The sequence below is a fragment of the Peromyscus maniculatus genome, chromosome 9 (assembly GCF_049852395.1).
Source record: "Peromyscus maniculatus bairdii isolate BWxNUB_F1_BW_parent chromosome 9, HU_Pman_BW_mat_3.1, whole genome shotgun sequence".
NCBI lineage: Eukaryota > Metazoa > Chordata > Mammalia > Rodentia > Cricetidae > Peromyscus > Peromyscus maniculatus.
The window spans coordinates 25,309,112-25,325,744 of record NC_134860.1 but is presented as its reverse complement, the minus strand read 5'-3'; the positions used below and the strand labels follow the sequence as shown (position 1 = coordinate 25,325,744).

The 16,633-nt window shown below is 39.3% G+C and overlaps 1 protein-coding gene across 3 annotated transcripts in view; it reads right to left on the bottom strand.

Moving 5' to 3' along the window:
• Window positions 1–690: 690 nt before the first annotated feature.
• Window positions 691–16,633, bottom strand: part of LOC107401016 (cadherin-related family member 3) — a 112,188-nt gene continuing 96,245 nt past the window's right edge. For 2 of the 3 annotated variants that reach the window (XM_076544491.1, XM_076544492.1), the window contains 7 exons: window positions 13,831–14,002; window positions 12,874–13,115; window positions 11,666–11,865; window positions 9,256–9,275; window positions 8,046–8,113; window positions 6,421–6,469; window positions 691–1,592 (listed from right to left, as the gene is read on the bottom strand). In XM_076544491.1, the coding sequence (XP_076400606.1) occupies window positions 1,426–1,592; window positions 6,421–6,469; window positions 8,046–8,113; window positions 9,256–9,275; window positions 11,666–11,865; window positions 12,874–13,115; window positions 13,831–14,002 (918 nt within the window). In that variant the 3' untranslated portion in view covers window positions 691–1,425. The remainder of the gene's footprint in view (window positions 1,593–6,420; window positions 6,470–8,045; window positions 8,114–9,255; window positions 9,276–11,665; window positions 11,866–12,873; window positions 13,116–13,830; window positions 14,003–16,633) is intronic. The other variant, XM_042284257.2, reaches the window with a different exon arrangement.

Sequence of the window (16,633 nt, the reverse complement as noted above, 5' to 3'; positions counted from 1 at the left end):
GTGCTGAGGCGCCCGAGACAGGAAGATCCCTGGCGATGGCAGGCCAGTCAGCCTGGCCAAATCAATGAGCTCCTGGTTTAGTGAGAGAGCCTGTCTCAAAAACAAGATGGAAAACGAGGCATAGTTACATGTGCCTTGAATTCCAGCACTCAGGAGGCAAAGGCAGACTGATCTCTGTGAGTTCAAGGCCAGTCTGGCCTATATAGTGAATTTCAGGACAGTTATAGCTATATAATGGTCTTTTAAAAAAAATTTTAAGTGGAGTATTGGAGAAGACATCTGACATTAACTTCTGACCTCCACACATATGCACACATACCTGACATGCATCTATGCCTACAAAATACACATGAACACACACCTAAATAAAAAAAAAAACAAATCTGTGGTTACTATGTATGTTTTCTACAAGAAATATTGGACTTCAGAGTGACTAAAGGACTTGTCACACTTCAAAGTCATTGTTACCCTCCATACTACAACACCTCTTATGAATCTTCTCTCAAGGTAGATATAAGTAAGAAATCATCCCGCTACATTTCAAGTATTTGCTCTTGGGAGATCATGTCTCCCAACCCTCGAACTTGTGCAAACAGAGATGAATACTAAAGCACCTGTGGTCATTCAAGTGCCTGATATCTTCAGATTCAAATATTAGTTTATTGCTCACGGTGTATATATTACTTTGGTTAAGATTAATTATGAGTAAAACTATCCCAAGCCAGTTTCCTTGTGGAATGTTGACACAGCCTCTCAACAGTGCTTGTGTCCTGCTCTCGGGTCTGCTGGGATCCAGGCCAGAGGTCACCAGAAAGCCCATAGAGATTTAAAAAGCTGTCTATGTATACAGATTTCAAAAAGCTTGACACTGGCATTTCCTTAGCAAGTCATTAATAAGTAAAGTCTTCAGGTGGTCATCCTCCATAGACCTATAAAAAGAAAATTAAAAGCAAGATCAATTGTGCTTCTGTAAAATCCTACATTTTTTATGACTACAAGAAATGAAATGAAACAAAACAAATTACCTTACCTGAAGATGATTGCCATTTCTGTTCTGTAAGTCACAGTGGAATAAGTGACCAGTGGCAAGAGGTCTAAATTCAGATATTCAAATTCTTTTATTTACCAAATAGGAATAGAGTCCTACTCTGTGCCGAGCATGTGCTGGACTCCAGCAGTGAGAAAAACCGTGTGAGATCTAAAAGAGCCATACTCTACATAGCAAGGTCTGACACAGATGTAAGCAGATCTAGTTTCTAGTTTTCAGCACAACATGGCTGGAGACTCACAGCCGACACCTCTTGTCGCCCTCTGTCTGGACTAGCTGATCTTAGAAAGCTGTAATCACCGACAGAGCTGCTGACCTCAGGTGTACAGCCTTAACTTAGGCAGTCATGCCAGTCACATCCACAAAAATGCCATCACTCAGAGGAACTGCTGTTGCACAGGAATTTTCAAGGATGTTGACTCCTTGAAGGGACGGGCCTCTGAGAGGGAATATGTGCTTCCAAAGGACTCCTCCTGGTGCTCAACGAGCACCTTCCACTTTCTTGCACCTGTCCGGCTGTTGTAGGCATACACATTCCCAGAGACTGAGGGAAAGAAAGCACACAACACAGAGAAAAGGAGTTACGACAGGCTTACACCAAGGGTTTATTAAACACATGCTGTGCAGTCCAGAGAGTGGCTAGTTGCCTTCTCAAGTCTTGCTTTCTTTACCAAGAGAAAAGAAAAAAGAAGCAAAAGTAGGCAGCTTGTGACTTCACATGCATTTAAAAATCTGCACCTTCTAGTGAATTCTTGGTGGGAAGAACAATACTATATACCGATACATTCAGCAGTTACATTAATCTCCAAAGATGACTGGCTCTGCATAAAGAGGTGTATTTTTAGAACATGCAAAAAAAGATGGAGTCTGAAGCCTCTGGTCTAATTGATTGTACCTTGCCAATGTCAGGTTCTTGCTTTGGACAATGTATTGTAATTATCAAAGATATTCCCTTTAGGACAGTGGGTCCCACAACCTGTGGGTCATGACCCTTTTGGGGGTCAAATGACTCTTTCACAGAGTCACATATCAGATATCCTGTATATAAGATACTTACACTATGATTCATAACAGTAGCAAAATTAGTTATGAAGTAGCAATGAAAATAATTTTATGGGGGGGGGGGTCACCACAACATAACGAACTATATTAAAGGGTTGAAGCACCAGGTAGGTTGAGGACCACTGCTTTAGGAGAACCTTGGTAACAGATAGGTATGCTGTAATTCTGTACTGGTTTTTGACAGTTTTGTGAGCCTCTAATTACTTTTTAGTGGTTAAAAAAAGAAAAACTCAAAACTGTCACCAAGTCCTCTGCAGGTTCCTTAATTAATCTGAGGATTTATTAATCAATCTCTATAGAAATAATAATGAAATATTGGAGAAAGAATGTGGAGGTAAGGTTTGAAAGAAGAATATCATGGCTGTTTATGAGATGGCTAGATAAAAATTAACAATAGTAGAAAAATGATTCCTGTAGTTTTGTCTTATAGTAGAAGTACTTAGGGAGTATCTGCAGTGTTTTCATGACAAAGACACCTAATATGCTGGAGAGGGGCTTACATATTAGAAATGAGGAGACTGAGGCACACATTTGTTAATTGACAATGTTAAGTCATCTGTAAGGGACTACAGATCTTTAAAACTAACAGCCAAAGGTAAGAAGGAAGTTGTGTTGTGATCTGTTTATTTGAATCCAAAAACAAACTGGACTTTATACCTCATATTCTAGGTCCTACTGAACATTTAGTAAAAAATGATATGAAACAACACATGTAGGTTAATATCAGTGTCCTGTAAAGCTGTACTATGTTGAGCCAGCTCCTCAAAATCCATTCACTGAAGGATGTTTCTTCCTCTAATGTGCATATGGATAGCATTCTTCACTGAACCCTGCCCCCCCACACACACACACACTATACCCTTATCCAACCGTTTACATTGGAAATTGAAAAGGATACCTAAGTTGTGCATCTAACGGTAGGGTTCAAAACAAGCTAAGTGGCTGTGACTACATACAAGATCAAGCCAGTCATAATTTCAGTGTGTCCGTGGGAGGGTCTGTTACTAACTGGGTCCTGGGGTTGGGACAGCCAGTTTTCTTGGTGGGCATGGCTGCTGAGAAGCTGCCCAGGCTCCAGTAGACGGCCCTAGACACACACAGGCAACACTAGGTAGACTCAGTGAGTTGTTGCTGCTGTTGTTGTTTTGGTGTTTTGTTTATTTAAAAAACAAGTACATTAAGTTGGGAAGAAAATGTGTTGGGAGATGGAGAGGGGAGAAGCTAGAAATGAGAAGGGGGGTGAATTTATTTAAAGTGAGTTACATGCATGAAATGTTTGAACTTTTCTTAGAAAAAAGTAGTGATAATTTGGGCACAGAGGAACACACCTATAACTCCAGTGGGGTGTAGTGGGATGGAAAAACAAGCAGGTTCCTGGAGTTCACTGGCCACCCACTCTAGCTAAATTAATGAAGTCCAGGTTCAGTGGGAGACTTTGTCTCAAAAGTAAGAAGAGAGCAATTGAGGAAAATACACATACACAAACACAAAGTGATTAAAGTGGTTTTTAGTAAAAATCATAATTTTGTAATTGTGAATATTTAACATGATAAAAATGAAAGAGATTATGTTTATAAAGCACCTATAAGCCTGGCACATGGTATGTTGATTAAATGTATACATAGTTCTATTTTTGAGGAAACCAAAAAAAATGGCAAGAAAAATGTTAATTGTTTCCAATAATAATGATAAAGTAATGGGCTGGGATTATAGCTCAGTGATGGACCACTTGCCTAGTGTGTGAAATGTCCCACAGTGATGGACCACTTGCCTAGTCCATGCAAGATCCCACAGTGATGGGCCACTTGCCTAGTTCATGCAAGATCCCACAGTGATGGACCACTTGCCTAGTGTGTGCAACATCTCAGGTTCAATCCAAGCAATGGAAAATAGCAACAATAGTGACAATAGAGGAGACAAGGAGAGGGCCTGGAGTCTCACAAGCTGCTCTCCTATTCTCATGCTAGGAAGTCTGGTAAAAGACATCACCTGCTTATAGGCACTTATTAGTCACCTACTGCTCTTGTACCCTTCTCATCTGCCTTTGCCTTACTGCTTCTTAAGATCCAGTCTCTGCCCTGAAGAGTCATATCAACTCTTTTCCTCCCTGCCTTTGAAAGTAAAGAAAGCCATATGACTGTGCCCCATTCTCTGAGCCTCTGACTCAGTCCTTATTAAAAAGGGACAGTGATGGTATTCCCATCATAGGAATCTGGAAATCAAATGCAACCTTCATTGTTGTAAAAAAATAAGAATAGCAAGTGACATTTGGCATCAGGAAGTACTCTGTATTTGGTCACATATGTTGGGGAATATTATTTTGAAATGTGTTGCTTTTGTTTATGTTGCCTTTGTTTAACTCTGTGAAGCTGTGTTACTTTGCCTGTCTAAAACACCTGATGGTCTAATGAAGAGCTGAATGGCTGATAGCAAGGCAGGAAAAAGGATAGGTGGGGCTGGCAGGCAGAGAGAATATATAGAAGGAGAGATCTGGGAGGAGAAGCAGGACAGAGAGAGAGAGGATGCTAGGGGCCAGCCACACAGCCACACAGCCAACCAGTGAAAGTAATATTACAGAAGTAAGAAAAGGAAAAAGCCCAGAGGTAAAAGGTAGATGGGATAATTTAAAGTTACAAAAAGCTGGCAAGAAACAAGCCAAACTAAGGCCAGGCATTTATAAGTTATAACAAGACTCTGTGTGTGATTTATTTGGGAGCTGGGTGGCAGGCTCCCCAAAACAGCAAAACAACCAACAACACACATACATTTTTAATGATTTACTGAAAACTGAAATTCCTAGGAGCCTATTTAACGTACAATGGGTGAGTGATATGTTTTCAATTAATAAAATATTTTTGGGTGAGTGATATGTTTTCAATTAATAAAATATTTTAAATGGTTACTTTATTTGGGGAAAACCTGGAAGTTAGCAATAAAACATCACTAATTTCATGTCAAGACATTCAGAGCTGGCAGGGGGTAAATTACAGAGCAAATATCACAAGATTCTGTAGTACTAGTGAGTCTGGTGTAACTAATGCCTCATGTTATATGACATTTGACAAAGTAATTCTTATATATATTATATATAAGAATTATATATATTATAGTTGTGTTTAAATTGTAGAGTAATCCTCATGAGACAGGCAAAGCCTGTATCATACCCATTTTTCAGCTGTGAAAAGGGAGACTCTGGAATGTTAAATGCTTCCTCCAAGATCATATGAAAAGGTTGATTACATCAACTTCAAAGCCTTGGGATTCTAATTCCAGATCTGTGGCTTGTCTTGAGCCTCTAAGCATTCCTGAGTTCTCTTTCTTCCCTTAGGAATGAAGTGCATGGAAAAGAAAAGCTTGTGCATCATTTTATAAAATGAAGGTATGGTCTGATTTGCAACCCCAGGATTCATAACAGACAAATGGTAGAATAAGAGTTGCGAATCTATGACCCATAGGCCTATAGATATGGAGGCTAATAAAGATAGCTAAAACAGTGTTTGAGCTTGACCCTTGAAAAGGTTTGAAATGCCACTTGCTTAGAACCTGGGTAGACATTGGTGGCTTAGCCAATAGACCAGCAGAAGTGATGTCATGTGATTTCTAGGCCTGAGTCTCAAAAGGTGACAAGGTCCCTGGAACTCTATCTAGAAATCCAAGCTACCATGCCCAGTGCCCAGCTAATCCTGACAGAGAAATTACATGAAGAGGCCAGAGGACCCAACTACACCCACCCTGCAAATGTCTTCCCATGATGTCAAGCTGTGAGTATCACTACTCTGGACCCACCACATCAGACGGGCTGCTGGGATAATAGTACTGGAGAGACATCACTTATCCACATAAAGATAAAGAACTGCCCAGGCAATAGTTAATCACATTCCTGATACACTAAAGTATAAGTTATAATAAGATGGTTATTATCCTAAGTTAGTAACTTTTGGGGTGGTTTGGTACCCAGAAATATATAATCAGGAATAAAAATATTTTATTTATTTATTTTAAATGGAGTTAAAGTTGTTACCCAAATTTAAAAGATGCATATTTCATATATAATAAGGTAGATGTCCAGTTCCTTTTGCCTAAAAATTCTAAATTCCTGGCCTACCTCTAGGTGGCAATAATTTGATAGGACTGAGTAAGGGTGATGTCCTCCAGGCATTTTTTTTTTTAATCTGGTCCCTTCTTAGCCCTAGAGTAAGTTTCTCCAGCATTCTTATTTTGCAAAGTATAGTGAACAATCAATCCATTCATAGTTTTGAGTATCTAAATCCACAAACTGGATTTAATTCAAAAGATACAAAGCATCATACCTGGATCAATGGCTTCTCCATCAAACACAGTCTCATATACAGTGGTTTCCTTTAAAAAAAAAAAAGTCCACATTAGTAATAAAGTCAACTTGATAAAATTACTTTTGTCATGTGGTGAATATTTTAAGCAAATTATTTGTAATGGTTAGTTCTAATTTTTATCAAGTTGATATAGCCTAGAATCACCTGGAAAGAGTCTCAGTAGAGGGCTATCTAGATCAGATTGGACTGTGAGCTGTCTTGGAGGGGTGTCTTAAGTATGTTTTTGATGTGGGAAGGCCCGGCCTGAAAGTGTGTGGCACCATTCCCTGGTTTGGGGCTCCAGACAGTTAAGGGGGGGGGGACTAGCTGAATCCTAAGCCTCCATACATTTATTGCTCTCTGCTGCTGACTATGATGTGACTAGCTGCTCCAAGTTCCTGCCACTTGCAAGGAACTTGTAAGAGAAAATAAACTTTCTTCTGCAAGTGGAATTTTTGTCAGGATATTTTATTACATCAACAGAAATAAGTCTAGGACATCATTTCTTATAAGTTCTCCCATCTTTTTAATCTGTAGAAGATTAGCAGTGTAGGGACTAAAACTTTCTGTCAGTTTTACCTCTCTCAACAATCTCCCCTGCGATGGTAGACCTGCCCTGACCTCTGTTAACTCAGACACTTCTCATGGGAATCTTGTATGAGATGTGTTATAGGTCACACTGTACCTTCCTTCTAAATCTGTATGCCAGCTTCCTGACTCTCCAGTACCTCAGAATGTCACTACATTTGGAAATATTTTAAAGAGGTAGTGAAGTAAAATGAAGTTATGGATATTAGCCCAATATGATCAATATTATAAGAGCAAATGAGGGTACAGACAACAGACTGTCCTCAAGTCCAAAGGACCTCAGCAGAACCATGGGCGTCTCGACACTAGGACTCTGACTAATGAATCTCTGTTGTTTAAGCCACCCAATCCAAAGTATTCAGTTAGGGAAACACTAGAAAACTAATTCAGAAGATTGGATGGTGTCAGCCTCCTTACAGAAAAGGCAGAGAGTGGAACACTGACAGGGAGCCAGCCTGTGAAACAGGCCATGGCCAGCCAGGACTCTCGTAGGAACGTCCAGAGTGTACAGGAGGCAGGGGAACAAATCCAAAGGCGCCCTGTCTTGTTCTCTGCTGTGCTGAGGGTCTGAGAGCCAGCCCTCCCTGCTGTATTTATGTGGATTGTTGGGCGATTATGCCTTGGCCAGTTGGAACTGGTTTGCCTTCTCTGGGTGTAAATTTACCATCTTCTAAAGACTATAAGGTAGAGGAATTTCCCCAGGTCTGTCACATGAATAATAATTTCAAATACAGTTTTAAATTCTAAGTAGTATTAAATAATGCTAGATCTACATTTGTCTACAGTCATTTTTGCTATATGCACATATATTTTAGGTAAATTTTGCCCTCACCAAGTTTCTACAATTTAATTTGAATTTAATCTGAAATCCTAGCTTTGTAACACATACTAATTCAGCAAAAATGATGAACTAAAATGATTTTGTTTCCTTCCTATGAAGTTTGTATGGATTTCACCATATCCTTAGAAGGAAAAACTTTTTAATATGCAACAAAAATAGACAAAAATGTACTCACTGTTAGTACTTCCAGCTTTTTATTTCTGGTTTCTGTGATAACATTTTTTTCTTTTTGACTCCTGTCTCCTATTTAAAACATAAAGTTATGAATAACTAAATGGCAAGTATGTAGTGGGTGGCATTTTTAAAAGGCAGTTTGGACTGGCAAGATGACTAAGGGTTGGGGTGCTTGCTGATAAGCGTGGCAACCTAAGATTGGTGCCCACAGGGTAGAAAGGGAAAGTCCGACTCCCACTAGCTCTTCTGTATCCTCCCACAAAGTTAAAAATTAAAATACACACACTAACGCTGAAGTGACCAGCGTGGCCCTTCTACAAGGATGACAAGCAAATCTGTGATACAGTCCATACTTTAAAACAACACTAACGGTGTTTGAAAATGGCATATAAAAACCTAGTATTCATAAGGTTCATTTAGATACAGATATATTCATATAAAATAATTTAATTGGGTTACACCGATTGCCAAGTAAAGAGCCCAGCACCACCGTATGGTGGTGACTCATGTCTTTAGTCCCAGCACTTGGGAGGCAGAGGCAGGTGGATCTCTGTGAGTTCAAGGCCAGTCTGGTCTATGGACCAAGTTCCAGGACAGTCAGGGCTACACAGAGAAACCCTGTCTTGAAAAAAAATAATAAAATAAAATAAAATAAAATAAATAAATAAATAAATAAATAAATAAAAAGCTCAACAACAGACATAGGATACTTCTCTTCAAGTTATTAGTTGGAGTGTCCTGGAGCTCTCCCCAAAAATATGGGCTCCTTGTCACTGCCCTTGGTTGCCTACTAAAACTTGATGGTGATACTCTTTGCTGAAGACAGCATACACATTGGTCACAGGACGGGGAGAACTCAAGTTGCTATTAACCACGAAGCCTCCCTACTACATAAAATCCACAGTAGCCCAGAGTGCCATGAAAGCTGTTGGGGGTAAGAAACTGTCACCAGCATCCCCAGCTGTGACCCTGTGAGCTACAACAGCCACCAGCTTGGCAAGGTATGGCCATGAGTGCAAGAGCCACACAAACGTTATAGGATAAACAATTGCTTTCTGAATGCATTTTAGGCTAGTGAGAAAGAATGGAGGTGACTATGATCAAAAATTCATTTCAAGAAATTCTCAAAAAGTAAAGAAAATATTGTATTAAAATAAATACATGTAATTTTTAAATTACATAATTCAAGAATAATTAGTAAATCATCTTACCTACAACATACTTCATTCCTCTGTATAAAAAGAAAATTTGATAAAACATCAGTTAAACTATGACAGTGTATGTTGAAAATAATTTCATTCAATAGTTAACATGTGACTCTTATCACAGCTGATTTTTGAAAAGAAACAATGATGTAGCTTTCACTGGCCGTTTTCATCTGCTTTACTGCACCATTTTTAAAAATCCTGTGTGGTTAACAAAAATACAAGTTTTAAATGTGTATGTGACCCTGCATGGAAGTTCAGTGGTGTATATGTGTGGTGTGTGTGTGTGTGTAGTGTGTGTAGTGTGTGTGTGTGTATGTGGTATATGTGTGTGGTATATGTGTGTGTGTGTGGTGTGTGTGTGGTGTATGTGTGTGGTGTATATGTGTGTGTGTGGTGTGTGTGGTGTGTGTATGTGGTGTGTGTGTGTGGTGTGTGTATGTGTGGTATATGTGTGTGGTGTGTGTGTGGTGTGTGTGTGTGATGTGTGTATGTGGTGTGTGGGTGTGTGTGGTGTGTGTATGTGTGGTATATGTGTGTAGTGTGGTGTGTGTGTGTGTGTGTGTGTGTGTGGTATATGTGTGTGTGGTATGGTATGTGTGCATGTGTGTGCAGTGTGTGTGTGTGTGTGTGTGTGTGTGTGTTACTGAGATTGAATCCAGAGCCTTGAACATGCCAGTTAGACACTCAGCCAGTAACTCTCATCCCCATCCTTCCTTTGCCTTTTCCTTTTGATATGAATGGTCCAACTCATGCTGGTTTCAATCTGCAATCCTCCTGCCTCATCCTACCAAGGACCTGCGATTATAGGCCTGTGCCTCTAAACCTAGTTCCTACTCCACTTTGAAGCTATGGCATTCTCTACCCTGAAGAACTGTATTGATCAATGACCACAAAAGCAGGTGTGTTTTCTATCCATTTCTTTGGCCTCAATGAGCTTTAAAACCAATCAATTGTGTGGAGACGAAACTGATACTTATCACCTACCAGTCTTTAAATTAATTCCTGGTGATTGTAAAACATCTGCCCATGAAACCACTTTGCCTCAAGATAATATGAGGTGTCTGTTTTTTTCATAAATTTATTTGTTTTTTAAAAATTCTCACAGATAATATATTCTACAGTATTGCCTAGTAATTTATTGTTGCTATTCAGTTTGGGTAGGATTTTGTTTTTGTTTTTGTTCTTGTTCTTGTTTTTATTTGGTAGTTTGGTTTTTTAAGATTTATTATTTTATTTTTAATTGGTGGGCAGGTTCCCATGAGGGCTAGAATCAGATTCTTTGGAACTGGAGTTACAAGAAATTGTAAATCACTCAAAGTTGGTGCTAAAAACTAAACTCCAGTTCTCTGCAAGAGCAGCCAGTGCTGTTAATTTCTAGGCCGTGTCTATACCCACCTGTTTGTTTGCTTGGTTTTGGTTTTGGTTTGTGTGTGTGTTTGACAAGGTCTCAGCATTGAGGCTAAGGCTGGCCTCAAATATACTATGTAGTTCCTGCCTCCATCTCATAAATACCACCAAACTAACATCTGTTCTTGGCTTTTTAATTTTCTTTTAATTATAATATAATTGTATAATTTCTTCTTTCCTTTTCCTCTCTCCAAACCCACTCATATATGCCTCCTTGCTCTCTTTCAAATTCATGGCCTCTTTTTCATTAATTGCATTACGTGTGTGTGTGTGTGTGTGTGTGTGTGTGTGTGTGTGTGTGTGTATGTATGTATGTATTATACAACCTGCTCCATATGTATAATAATAGTTGTATGCATGTTTTCAGGGCTAACCATTTGGTGCTGGATAACCAATTGGTCTGCCTTTCCTGAAGGAATAATTCTCCTGCACTCAGCATTCCTTAGTTGTCTGTAGTTCTTTGCATAAGGCTGAGGCCTCCTGAACTTCTGCACCACTCCCCTTCACACTGGCATGTCCTTGTTCAGCTCACAAGCCCACACTTTAGTGAGCCAGTATAATCACTAACGATATCTAAGTACTTGACCTTATACCCGTAGATAAGTGAAGTCCTCACTACTCACCAAGGAAACATCTCTGCAACACAGAAGGAAAACCACAACCAATCAAAATGCAGAACTGTGAGCTCCTTTTCCAACTGATACATCTACAGTGCAGCTCCTGCACCTGACGTTCAGAGATCATTGTGGAAACGGAGGTAAAAGAACCAGGAGTCAGGTAGTTTGCTTCGAGACTGTGTCTCCTAAAGCATCGCCCTTTACTAAAGAATGCCTCCCAACTAGTTCAGGGATAGAGTGGGTTTGGAATCTCTGGTAAAAGAGAACACTGAGTTTTGTATCCCTACTATTTTGTCTCTCTAATGCACACTTAGGCGAATCACTGAGAGCTAAGATTAGGAAACTTTAATTAATTTTTTATATCAAAAGCTTAGAGAAAAATCACATACTTGGGTTTCAACTTGGAGTCGTCTTTGGCCAATTTCTGAGAGCAGCTTTTTATGTTTCCATATCTCCAAAGTAGAAAACACATCCAGGAAAACAATCCAACAAAGAAAACAGCCATCAGAGTGAAGATAAAAGGGATGTACCAGTCACTGTTTTTGTACGTGTTGATAGCTGTGTACACAATGGTCAGACCTTTTCTTTGCTAGAAAATTATTTCAAAGCAGACAGAGTGTTAGTCCCTGTTTTCAAAACACATCTGTTTACATGGCATAGCATCTGTATAGAACCTCCGTCTTAACAGGTGGTGGGATCCGTGCTCATCCATATTTCCTAAGTATGCAGGTAACAGTGAGAAACATGATGACACACAAGAGCCACCAAGTTAATAATGTAGAGAAGAGACCTGCATGGAATGGCTACTCTGTGATCCAAAGCTAATTGTGTCTTTCTTTCCACCTGAGTCCTTTGATCTATAAAATTCAGAGGTTGAGCTGGATGATATATGAGGGCCTTTTTAGGCTTGCATGTCCCTATTATCTACGCCCTTGTGTAGCTTGAGGTAATAGTACATTCTTGAAAATCAAATACACAAGGAAAAAGACTTTTGGATTTGTATTTTAAAGGCCACAAAACAATAAAATACACCCTAAAGTCTACTGAGCAGGAGCTTTCATCCTTGGCTGGCTGATAATTCAGCAGAGCTTTCCCATATCTGCTTAGTAAAGGATAAAATACTAAAAGGTCTGCTAAATGTTGTAGAGTTGTACTGAAAATGAGATGAAATGGTGGCCATAAGGCATGTAGTGCAATGCCTGGCACACCGTAGGTGTCCATTATTATGATGGCATAGTCATTTTAAAGTGTCCATTTGTAGAGGTTTTTAATAGCTATAATTCACTGAATAGTGCTTCTTTCTATGGAGCAAGACCTTCATGTTATTCAGCCAGCAGTTTAGGAGACCTCTATAGGCAGTTTAGTGGTCCTTTACATATGTACATGTAATTTTCACTAATTCTTGTGCACACAGTGTTTATTCACAGATGCACAGTGTCCAAGAGAGTCTAGTGTTGTTTGGGTTAGTGCAAGAGTCTAAAGGCATATAAGGGACAGTGATGGCCTGGTCATTCTTTTAGGATTTCTGGCTGATATTTGACTTTGCAGTAAAATATTTACAACATAGAGATCCAAATTAAATTTTGTAACTCTTTACTTCAGAACTGGTTGGAGGAGGTGATGGGCTGATTCTTCTCACATAAATATCTATGACAGCAGTTCCTGTCTTGGGCTTGACGGCTTTGCCAGATTTCAGGTTGTCATCGATTACATGTACCACAAGATGGTATTGCTGCTGCAGTTCAGCTCCAGATTCAAAGTTGAAAGGATTCTTCACGATTAATTTTGGAGTATTTGTACCCCGATTTGGGTCTAATTGGAAATGAAGGTTTTCATTTCCTTTAAAAGGAATAATGGGAAAGTTAGAATTATTTTATAATACATCAGATGGTCTCGAGCTACCTTTAAATGAAATTAAAACACAGAATGTGTACATAGATTAAAATTTGTGTTATACTATAAATTTCCATATCTATAAATAGCTTATAATAAAGTTGAAATCAAATAATTAATACGTATAGGGGAAAAGTATTTTAAACTAGGCATGTTAGGATAAGCCTACAATCCTAGCACTTGGAAGGGAAAAGCAAGAGAATCAAGAGTTCAAGGTTCTGTGTAATAATTTCTAAGAACAATGCCTGATACATGTGGTCTCAAATAAAGGAAGATCCCCTATAGATGACAAGTTGGTGATTGTAATGTCTATGTGAATCTGTGAAGATCCAACAATAATCAATCAAAACCATCTCGCCTTGTGAGCTTGTAACAGCATCATCAGGTGGAAAGATGGATTCTGTTTTCAGCTAGCTCCATGGATAACAAACTTAATTTCTTGTACTAAAACCTATAGCATTTCCCCAAGCTCAGAAGTCACAGCAGCAATTGAGTCACATCTGTAGACATGAAAGGGTGCCACGAGGAAACAAGATACTGTAGCTATGAAATAGTGTAGCCTTTATGAACAGTCACTTGCAGTGTTACATATCATGTCTGACGTTGTATAGCTAATGTCATCTTGACATGTACTTGTGATTAAAAGAAATAAAGTATCCACCAGAAGCCATTTCAAAGCGCATCTCAAAATCATGTGAATCTCTGTCATGACAGTTTAATTTGAGGCCATTGACGTTTGTCCCAGCAACAACATCATCAGAGATGACTGCCTTATATAGATAGGGTATGCAGACGGGTGCTTCATCATTCTCATCTTCAATGTCAACAGTGACCTGTCAGTGATGAAGGGAAAAGAAATATCACATCCACATCATGAGACTATTTATAAACAAAATCAGAAATGAGCATCTGGTTGGGGGGGCACATCATCCAGAATTATTAAATAAAAAGTCTAAGTTTTTCTGAGTTTGCAGACATGTTCTTATAGATATGGATTATGGCTGTCAATCACTAGTCAGTGGTTTATTATTCTTGGGTCAGTTAAGACAGTCTATGTACCCTTTAGGAAGAATTTTGGGCTCATCAGAGGGACCTTCATGGAAAGCACAGTTATACATATGATTAAAAAGGCAATGCTGAAGAATGCTGTCTTTGAAGCTGAAGTGCCCTGGACTCTCTAAACTGTCCATGTTCAGTGGCAGACACACCCAGAAAGTACTTCCCTTAATTAAGAACCTCTTCTGTACTGTTTTCTCAAGCAGGATGTATATCTGGCCTTAATGAGGGCTATTATCAACCTTTTCCTAATTAAATTACCATAAACCAAGAAGCTGTGATTTCCAAGGGAAAAGATCGAAATATCAAGGATTTGAAAATGTCAGTGATCAAATTCCAGTCATCCTTGAAAGGCTATCTGCCCACCTCTCCAATGACTAATAGTTTTCCCAATAACATTAGCAGAAGAATCCCTGGTGTGTCTACATCTGCAAGAATTCTCTTTTCAAAAATGTTTGATGGAATGTTTTAATAACATAGTTAAGTTCTTGGAAGAAATCCTGCATTTCTTGATGTTACTTCTCTGTAGGTTGAATACAGTTAAATGTTGTATTGAATATGTGAAATTTTTTAAATTACATCTAAATTATTTATTTTGTGTACATATGTTTGTGAGCATGTGCATACTACAGCACTATACGTGTAATGTTAGATGTCAACTTTCAGAAGTTGGTCTCTCCTTCCACCATGTGTGTCCACAGGGATCAAACCAGATTGTCAAGCTTGGTGGCAGGTGGCTTTACCTGCTGAGCCATCTTATTGGCCTGAGTTTTTTGTTAATTTTTATTTAATCTTAATTTAATTATTTTTAGGGTTTTTTTTAGAATTTTATGTATGTGTACTGAATTTGCATAATAACTCCCACCCCTCCCTTTTCCCCTCTAACTCTTCCCATGCTCCCCTCCAAGCTCAGGACCTCTTTTATAATTACTAATGTCACACACATATGTACATATGTAAGTATATGTGCACCTGTACAACCTACTGAACCCCTAGTGTCCCTCTTACATACATGTATTTAAGGCGTACTATTTGGTTAGGAGAAAAATGAACATTCCTTCTCTCAGCAGATATTGACTGCCAGTAACTCTTCATCTAGGGCTGGGGCCTTGTGAAATTTCCCCCATCCACTTTGGCATGTGAACTGGTGTTGTCATCATGAGGTTTGGCTTAGTTAGCCACATTTTTGAGATGTCCTGGGTACAGCTTCTATGCCATGTCTGTAAGACAACATCTAGTAGCAGGTGTCCTGGTCCTCGGCTCTTAGGGTATTGTCACCCCCTTCTGTGATGCTCCCTGAGCTTTAGGTGTAAGGGTTGCACTGTAGATGTACCAAATGGAGCCTGATACCCCATAACCACTAATTCTCTCAATTTGGGCTAGTTGTAGATCTCCATGGTAGCCTCTTCCTGCTGCAAAGAGAAGCTTCCTTGATGAAAGCTGAAAGTCACACCTATCAATGGATGTAAGTACTTAGAAAGCCGTTAGAAATTTTATTGGGTTAGGAAAATAGTAGGTTCTCCTCTAGGGTCTATGACCTCTCTAACCATGGCACTTAAGGCCCACTTTGTAAAAGGGAATCCATGCCTGATATTATAAGTGCAGGGTATTTTCAACATTAAGTAAACAGATTAGTGTGATTTCTGTGATATAACGGAAATAGACTTGGACTTGAACCAGGAATCTTCATTAAAATCCTAAGCTTGCCACTCATTACGTCTTTCATTTGGTACAAGTTACATTGCTTTTCCTTTCCTTCCTATGGCCATTGAGAAGGTAAATTCATCCATTTGCTGACTATTATTGGATAGAATGCTTACTACACACCAAGCATCTGACCTACACACTGACACTAAGATTGTGAACCAAACCAAGTCTCTGAATTACTACAGCTCATAGTCTACAGGAGAACCAAACAATAAGTGGCATATGGATTAATAATATATTTAGTAATGCCGTATAGCAATTGACAATATGTGGCAGACTCTCTTTGTTGACACACTCTTCCAGTTCCTACTGCTCCTTTGTATTTGAATCATGTCCTTATGCAAGTACGTATTGTCAAAAGACATGGTGTTCGGTGTGATTCTGGTCTGCATAAACAATCTTGTCATGGGTTGGACGTAGACTGTCCCCATAGACTGTGTTTGAAAACCCGGTCCCCAGAAGCAGATGGCACTGTTTTTGGAAAGTTCTGTGGCATCTTTAGGAAGCAAAGCATCACCAGAGGAAGTGCGACACTGGAGGCAGACCCTGGAGATTTCTGGTCCAGCCTGACTCCCTGTCGTCTCTCTGCTTGCTTCCTGGCTGTAGCTGTGGTGTCACCAGCTGCCTCGTGCTCCTGTTGCATGCCTTTCCTGCTTGGCTGGATTGTGTCCCTTCTTAACAAAAACATCCTACACACACAC